Raw genomic sequence first — 8,735 nt, 5'->3', positions numbered from 1 at the left:
CAGCAGTTTTCTGTCCAGCAGGTGGCGACAGAGTCTGAGAATTGGCTGTGAGATATCAGAGCTGCTGCACGGCCTGTGGAGGGTGGACTCAAGACAGTGTTTGCGAATACTAATTTTACATAATTTATCAGAGGTTTGGGCCAATCTTTGCCATGACCGGCTGCCATTAATCCAACTACACACAGAATGATGGAAAACTTTACAGAACATCTGTAGCCAACAAGCTTGAAGAAATTTTCTCTTGAAAACTAAATCAGCTGTAACATAAACAGCAATCAGTGTTTAATTTTCACTCTAGTGAAATAGTTTAAAATATTACAGTGGCAACACCAAACCGTAAATTTTTTTGAGATTATTTTCTCTGTTTTGACAAGACGAGTGGCTTTGATTAAGGCTTGATGATTGCTGCAAAGTTTGGCACTTTCACAGCGCCACTATGGTGTCAGCCTCCACGTCATCCCTGGTGGCCCTGTCCCTTCTAAGGCAAACTGTGAGGGGTGCCTGCTGTGGCCTTTTGCGGTTGCCACTCCCTTCAGAGATTGATGAATTGATTGTGGGGCTGCTGCCAGTGTGTCTGTGCCCTGGGCGAAGGTGTCCCGGTTACGGGTGGGAATCCCAGCTATGGCATCCGCCCTGGGGCTACTATTGTAGCTGTCCTGCAGGGGGCCTTGGGGGCTGGTGGCCCTGGGAGCAGCTCTGACTCACATACTGCTGTCACACCCTTGGAGACACAGCGGCACTCTCCCCGACATGAACCTCTGATTGGCTCAGACAAAATGACTCTGTGGAGTGCAACAATTCCACAGGGAAACTACCTGATTGTGCCAAACTTCTCTTGATGACAGCAGTTAGGAAAGGACAAAAGAGAAAGGCGATGTAGAGCCATGTCCTTCCCACCTATTTGACCTGCTCTTTCCCTGCCTCTGTCCACCACGACATTTTCAACAAACAAGCTCGTAATGTGTCCTGTTATTTAATCTGGCTTCAGTCTCAGTTGGCAACTGGTGCAACAGTTTGCTGATGTAAAAATTAATCATGAAATCTGAATTTTAACTACGTTTGATGTTTAATTTATTGATATCTGACTTGGATATTTGACCTTCACTGTGCAGAATGAAGTATGTGCAAAGTTTGACACATCAAAGCTGTTTCACATTTATCTGCTGTGAATGAGAAAAGTTCCTCTGTGCTCACCTTAAATCTGAGTTCAACACAAGAGGATACTGTGACATTGCAACCAGTTTACAATGTACACATGTGGAATTTGAAACTTCCAGTGCACATTTAAAATGAATTGACAGTGAAGTAACAGACACCTTGTGTCAAGTGGCAAACGTTTTCCAGATTTGTAGGTGCATGTTAACTTATCAATGAGGGAGAAGTGGATACAATTTATAGAGATCTATCAAGGAACTTAAAATTGTGTTGGATCAAAATGTGGGAAAGGCTGAGATCTAACCAAACACGTATATAAATGAGCAACCAAAGTGCGCAAGAGTAAATAACTGCATGAGCAAAAATGAGGAAGGCAAAGCAAATGTATGTTTTGGTCTTTTTATTGATCGATGAAGTGCCAGGAATCATCAAGTCATTCAACACTTTTGTACCGGTTTGTGTTGTTTTTATTTCTTCCTCTTGATAGTCTTCTATTTGTTCACTTAAATCAATTCATTTTCAGTTTGTTTCCTTTCTGAAAACACATTAATATTTGGAATGTTGTGCTGTGCAGCCTCGTTTTTCTCAATTTGCAAGTTACCGTCTGCCAATCGTCTCTGAAAGAGGGATGTTTAGCCACAACAGTGCTGCGAGTGCATCAGTGTCACAGATCAGTGGTGAGATACTTGAATGCTGGACATTCCTACATACAAACCTGTTATCAAAGAGAAATTAACCACGGGCAAAATAAGGCCACAAAAACAATTTTTTACACCAGAATAGAGGGCACATCACACACACACACACACACACACACACACACACACACACACACACACACACACACACACACACACACACACACACACACACACGCACAAGCTGCTGTCAGTTATAAATATTTGCCAACACACTGAGCCCAATATCTACAGGCGCATCAACAGCATTTTCAATTTAACTGCAAATACCATGGTATACTTTTCTTGTTACATAAAGATATATACAGTTGCGCTGACATAGAAAAGCATGCTTTTGCATATTAGAAGGTTGTTCGGTAAACTTTACACTGAATCCATAACATTTATTAGTACAGCATTGTTCCAACCAGCAGAGATTTCGACTAACAAATATAGTCTGAAGAAACAGGCTATTATAATTCACTTTTATTACAGATCTTGTACAGTATTAACATGCCTCATGATGCAGTATTCCTATCACCCTCAATCTGTTTTTTCAAAGTACGTGTTTTGTGTGAAAACTCAAAAAGACAACTGCCAGATCTAGATAGCAAATTAAGACAAAACAACACTAAAATCAACAAAATAATGAAACACTGCAAACACCAGAAACAAAAAAACAGACGTTACATTTTGTCCACGATAATGCATCTAGAATTATTTTGTGCCTGACACGACATATTTGGTAAACACAAGAAACACGTATAATGTCACGCCAGTTAGGGATGAATAAATCAGGATGACAAGCGATGGTCGTTCTTTTGACGGATATGGTGCAGCTGTTCGCACACACTGATTTAAAAAATAAACATTCGAAACCGTGTAAGCTCTCTAATATTTTCAATCACATGCTGTGCTGCATCACTCTCCACAGGGCAGGCCAATAGCAGCAGCATTTTTTTTTTCTAATTCACAGAGCTGGTTGAGTGTGCCTGTTCTGTCATCTGTATCAGTTTAGATATCAAACCTCGCTGATGCCAGACAAATTGTTTTAACCCTTTACCGAGCCAGGCAAGTCGACTAAGAACAAATCTTTATTTACAGCAGCGGCCTGCAGTAGTTCACAGCTCTCAGGCCCACGAGCCAATACTGGGATATCTCCATGCAGATTGGGAAGAGGTAATGTACAGTGATACCGGGGCTTCTTTTTTTCCACCTGCCACCATAGCAGTAAATGTACGTTGCAATAAAGGGAGAGAAACCATATGATGCACTTAGAAAATAAAATAAATAAATGTTGACAAAAATATATTATTTAAGACTATCCAGCATGTCAGCGTAATTTGTGTTTGATAAAAAATAAATAAAATATTCAAATAAAATCTGAACTAACTGAAGTTTTAAATTAAATAATAATAGAGCTCTTAAGAGTCTTATTTGATAGTAGTAAAAACCTCTGTGTGGACAATAAATTACGACATTACATTTATCTGAGTATACTGTTTTTAAACATTGTGATAGTATTATGACTAGTTAATAGTACTCCCATTATACTATTATGACATTCTTTATAATTTACAAGTTTATCTGAGGCAAGGCTGCTAGATTCATCACATTTTCTGAACAAATAAAATGTCCGTGAAGGTCAAAGGTCATACACTGCAATGTAAGGGAAATTCATATACTTTTACAGTATTATTATACTAATATATTCCTGTATTTAGTTTATATAATGTAAATCATTTCGGTTGACTTTGACACCATTTGTTTGTAAATGATTGAAAATTCTCACCACAGATCCAAACAAATTAAATCAATCAAAGGAAGGAAATAAAATAGAAGTATTTGTGGGGGAGAAAGCCTTCGAGAGTCACCCCCTGGGAGCTTTTCAGCATTTCCTCTCTATGTAAACACAATGGATCCACTATAACCAATACCTGGAGCTGGCGCCCAGGCCCTTCCCCTCTCCACTGACCAGGCCCTTCACTTTTTGTTCTTCAGCTGATTGGCCAGCCAGTCCAGGCCCTCGTAGAGGCCGTCTCCACTGGTGGCGCAGGTGGCCTGAATGTACCAGTTGCGGTGACGTAAGGAGTGCAGGCCCAGCTTGTCTGTGATCTCTGCAGCATTCATGGCGTTGGGCAGGTCCTGAGCACAAAAACAGTATCAGTCAGGGGGGCGTCAGTCAGGGAACGGGTGAAAATAGGCAGAAAGAAGGGAAGATGGAAGAAAGTCTGTACCTGTTTGTTGGCAAAGACTAGAAGAACAGCATCCCGCAGCTCGTCCTCCGCCAGCATCCTCATCAGTTCCTCCCGAGCTTCATTGACCCGCTCACGGTCATTGCTGTCCACCACAAAGATCAAACCTGCAGCAGGTCAAACAAAACCAAACCATCAGCTCTCCTATACCAGACTGAGTTTCATCCCAGTTTCTAACAATATGATGACATCATATTGAAAAAAAAAAAAAAAAAAAAAAAAAAAGTTTAATCATTGTCCAGGCTTTCAATATGACTAAGATGATGATAATTTGAAACAGTTGGAGCCTGTATGCAGATGATCTCATCTAAGGCATTAGTCAGGTGTTGGGGGTGATAATGTGCTGCAGGACTGGAAAGGCCTTGTTAATTCCAACATGGTGTGTCATCTTTAAGGCTATTGGTCTGGCTTACCCTGGGTGTTTTGGAAGTAGTGTCTCCAAAGGGGACGGATCTTGTCCTGGCCACCCACGTCCCACACAGTGAAGCTGATGTTCTTGTACTCCACTGTCTCTACGTTGAAACCTGAATAAAAAGCAGATCAAAATGAGTTTCATGAAAAAAAACAAAACCTCCTCTAATGCTGACAGACAGGGACTCTGTCGTCACTGACCGATCGTGGGGATGGTGGTGACGATCTCCCCCAGCTTCAGCTTGTAGAGGATGGTGGTTTTCCCGGCAGCGTCCAGCCCCACCATGAGAATCCTCATCTCCTTCTTGCCTATCAGGCTCTTCAACAGGTTCCCGAAGATGTTTCCCATGGCGACCGGCGGCTCTCACCTCAACTAAAACAGAACTGTTACACATGGCAGCTGAAAAGGACCGCTTTCTATACGTAGCAACACAAGCAGCCGCAACAAACTGTGAACCACATCTAGAAAGTCCAAACCACACACACAAAAATCATGCGGTGGGACAGTAGCTCTTCAAAAGCAGCTCCCGGCATTACCACCTCGTTACGGCTTGAAGCCACCTCAGAGGAAAGCCAGTAAAAGCTTACTTCACACCTCGGCAGGCAGCTGACCCGATTTAAAGGCTGTTGTTTTACGCTGTGACAGCTCACTGGGGAAAAGCGGCTGCCACACTGGATCTCTGTTATGTGGATCAGCTTTCATGTGGTGCAGGGTAACCACCTTTTATGCTGTTTGCTGGCAGTTGAAGAGATGCCGGAGTAACAATCAATTGATATTACATTATATGACACATAACCTAAAGCTGCAAGGATATACACTGTGGTGCATACAGCCTGTAGCGTTTGAATTTCCTGCGGTTCTTCAGGGTATGGACCCTTTAACAAGCTGTCAACTTGTGCTACTTGTGAGGTGCATTTGATGTCAACAGGGGCATTTATATCAGCAGAAATGCCTTCACAGTCTTTGTGCCGCAGTGGAGCATCTGTCTTTACTACAGGAAGCGTTGAATTTTTTTTTTTTTTTTTAATGACTGATCATTTAAGCACTTGTAAGGGACGACCAGCTACGCATCCATTCATTTACACGCACAGGTTGCCAGCTTTGCCCGTTCCAGCTGCAGTGACCGCACATCCATGTACATCTGTCATAATGCGAGGGGAAGAGAGACGGCTGATGCTGCAGTCCAAGCGGCCGATGAATCTGATAACAAATTACGCTTATAATAGCTGGATATAATTATTATTGGAGCGTAGTTTGCCAGCAGTGATATTTGCTCGCGTCTTCGGTAATTAAGGCAAAAAAAAAAAAACCAAAAAAAATCTCCGGGTCAATTTGTGCGCTATAATCCCCTCGTACGGTCACGACAAACGCACCAGTCGGCCTCATGTCGTCGGTTAGCGGCCGTTCATTCGCCAAGACGACGCGTCTCGAGGCATTAAAAAAAAAGGGCAACACACACCGCCGCGGTCACCTTTAATGCGTGTAATGAGCATTTTCACCGTTTACATCTCATTCACACTTACCCGTCAACGGCAGGCAGCAGGACACCAGCTGGATTCAGGCGGAGGGCTGGATGGTAGTCTCGCGATGCTTGACGGCTGTGGTAATGTTTGCTCTCGCGGTAGTTGAAGCCCCATGAACGCCTCTCACACTTGTCATCCCCGATGACTTGTTAAAAGCCAGGGGCACTAGCTGGCTAAAATTTTTGTCTATTTTTCACAACTGCAGGTAACATCTACACCAACCTGCTTTCCAGGCTTTAAGTCCTTTCGACACAAAAATATAGTTTTCTGTTCCTCCCATTATATGTTTCAGCTTCACTGTGCAGAATGATCTATTACTGTATGTGCAGAGTTTGACTGGAGAAAGCTGTTTTCACAATCAGCTGATGAAATTGTAAAATTTCTCTGTGAAAGATTTTAAGTCTAAGGCTAATGAGCATGATTTGTGACATTACACTAAGTCTGGAAGAAAATCTTGGTCCAATATTAAACCTATACAACTATGATACAAACTTAAGGCCTCCAGTGCTCATACACTGAGAAAGAACTTTACAGAAAAGAAGGAAATATCTTGTGTCCAGCTGTAAAATATCTGAAATCAAATTAATTTGCATATTCACAGACTTCTGCAATGTTAGAGGGAGTTTAACATGATAATTAACCTTATAAATTATTTTATGTGTGGAAAACCCATATCAGACACCTGAAATTGTTCAAAGTAGGCCAATTTTATCTCAATCCATGTTTATTGGGGGATCTTTGACTTGTTTTTGCAGAGTCCATCTTTTAGTTACATGATTTCCACTAGGTATTGTGTGTTGTTCCAGGGGCCCAACAACAACCGAACCAATATCAAATGTAACAGAGAGTCTGTAGGCAAACATGCTTGAATAATTAACACAGGAATCATCTTAATGAATAAGTAAATGGCTGACGGTAATAGGATGCAAAGTGATACTTCCTGGCAGGAGCTGTGGCAGGAGGCAACCAAACATTGACTGAATCAATATTCTAGCAGGTTTCACCTTGAATACTGATTTTCTTTTTAAAGATCTGAGGTAGTCTACAAGGTCAAGCTGTACATTTGTGTGTTTTTCAGCTGACAATAAACTTAGAAATTAGGGAGAAACGTCATTGACCTTCAAGGTGTGGGTTCACATATAAAAAAAATATAAAAAATTAACCCAGTACCTTGAAAGGACCTGCCCCGAAACCAGCCCTGCAGCCATAGGTGAATCCAACATTTGCCTTCCCTTCCAGATCCAGTAATAGATGTGTTTATCAATTCAGCGGTAGAGGCAGTGGAATAAAGAGGGGAGCAGATGTTTGCAGCTGCAGACCAGATTACGGGGTGGAGTGGATGGTGGGGGAGCATGCCGAGTTCGTGTGCGCAGGGAGTTTGGAGAGAGGGTTACAGGGGGGTTACAGCGGGCTCGGGTTGTGGCAGGAGAGGTACAGGGTGGGGAGTTATGACTTAAAGGAGCCTTTCCCTCTGAAGTGTCTGCCAACGTGCACCCCAGCAAACACAATCACAAGTCTCGTTGGTTCTGCTAGCTGAACTAATGAGGGCCTGCACGTTGAGGCCAGGGGCTTTGATGTTCTGGGTAGCTGGCTCCTTGTGTTTTCTCTCCCGCTCTCCTTCTCTGCCTGTCCCACATCAAAAATGAAAGGGGAGTTGAGAAGCAGATGTTTTGAGGCATGTATTTTTACAGAGTACACTTTATTCACCCCCTTCTCCATACCCCATTTGTCCTTTGCTTCTGCATCTCTGCTGTATAACGCAAGGATCTATCTCCCTTTCTCTATATCCAACTAAACACACTAAATCGCTTTACTTTATACATATAATCATGCTGTCAATCAAAGTGGGTAACTTTTATCTCTCTTAACTTCCTCTCTCCGGCCTGCCTCTCTTTAATTTCAGCCCAGTCTGGATGTCATTACTGGGGGGGCAGTCAATGTGTTGCTATGCATGTGTCTCTGTCTGCAACGATGAGGGGGAGAATGGGAAAGAGAGGAAAAAGAAGAGAGAAAGAGAGAGAGAGAGAGAAAACTGTCCACCAACCTCTGTCTCACACATGGAGAGAAACAGTGACAGGAAATTCCCTTTTGCAACAGCTCCAGGGTGAAATGATAAAGGAATGAAGAAATGTGAACCAGAAATCCAGTCCCTTATCATTCCATACCACTCGCTGTCTCCTTTTTACTCCTTGACTAAATACCAAAAAGGCAGAGCAGTCAATTCAGCCACTGGCACTGCCATTCCAAGGGAGTCAAGGGATATTTACCAAAGTCCATACAAACAACACTAAATTGGCATTAAATCCTATATGGCAGAAGAGGTTTTCCCAGCATGCTGAGCGTGGAGACAGTTTGGATTATCCAAGATATATTGGAATGCTGCTATCATAAATCAAGTCAAGTGGTGACACTAGCGTTTTGCTAAATCTACAGTTCATGTGTGTGCACCAGCGTGCATGTTTTTGATTGTGCATCAGTCCCAGTATTTCTACATGTAAGTGTCTTTATTCACAAACGCATGCATGTATTTATGTGCATGTGTTTATGTTTGTGTAGTCTGTCTCCCAGGTAACAGGGATACAGTGTCCCAGCAGCACGTGGTTCAGCAAGTCCCTTCCTTGGCTATGAACTCTGGACAGATGATCCCCTCAGATGCTCACACAGCAAAGACTGGTATAATCACCCCCACTCTCTGCTCTCTTGATGCTTCTCC

The 8,735-nt window shown here is 42.6% G+C and overlaps 1 protein-coding gene across 3 annotated transcripts; it reads right to left on the bottom strand.

Moving 5' to 3' along the window:
- Positions 1–1,540: 1,540 nt before the first annotated feature.
- Positions 1,541–6,094, bottom strand: arf3a (ADP-ribosylation factor 3a). 3 transcript variants are annotated; one of them, XM_069140611.1, is made up of 5 exons: positions 6,023–6,094; positions 4,700–4,882; positions 4,501–4,611; positions 4,070–4,194; positions 1,541–3,977 (listed from the first exon to the last, which is right to left on the bottom strand). In XM_069140611.1, the coding sequence occupies exons 2-5, from the start codon at positions 4,845–4,847 to the stop codon at positions 3,816–3,818; spliced, it is 546 nt and encodes a 181-aa protein (XP_068996712.1). In that variant the 5' UTR covers positions 4,848–4,882; positions 6,023–6,094; the 3' UTR covers positions 1,541–3,815. The 3 variants fall into 3 exon arrangements, with proteins under 3 accessions (XP_068996712.1, XP_068996714.1, XP_068996713.1); XM_069140613.1 differs by having other exon boundaries at positions 4,700–4,871; XM_069140612.1 differs by lacking the exon at positions 6,023–6,094 and having other exon boundaries at positions 4,700–5,981.
- Positions 6,095–8,735: the final 2,641 nt, after the last annotated feature.

The sequence above is a fragment of the Embiotoca jacksoni genome, unplaced genomic scaffold (assembly GCF_022577435.1).
Source record: "Embiotoca jacksoni isolate LCO1_2020_lvr unplaced genomic scaffold, fEmbJac1.0.p SCAF_9, whole genome shotgun sequence".
Taxonomy (NCBI): Eukaryota; Metazoa; Chordata; class Actinopteri; family Embiotocidae; genus Embiotoca; species Embiotoca jacksoni.
Note: the sequence above shows the minus strand (reverse complement) of the source record. Positions and strands in the feature narration are given on the sequence as shown.

What these genes read in the sequence shown, in the direction of transcription:
- arf3a (XM_069140611.1), bottom strand. Translation starts at nt 4,847, where the DNA reads ATGGGAAACATCTTCGGGAACCTGTTGAAGAGCCTGATAGGCAAGAAG. An exon ending in CACCACCATCCCCACGATCG is followed by an intron (nt 4,612 to 4,699) that starts GTCAGTGACGAC and finishes CTTTTTATTCAG; the next exon opens with GTTTCAACGTAGAGACAGTG. An exon ending in TAGTCTTTGCCAACAAACAG is followed by an intron (nt 3,978 to 4,069) that starts GTACAGACTTTC and finishes TTTTGTGCTCAG; the next exon opens with GACCTGCCCAACGCCATGAA.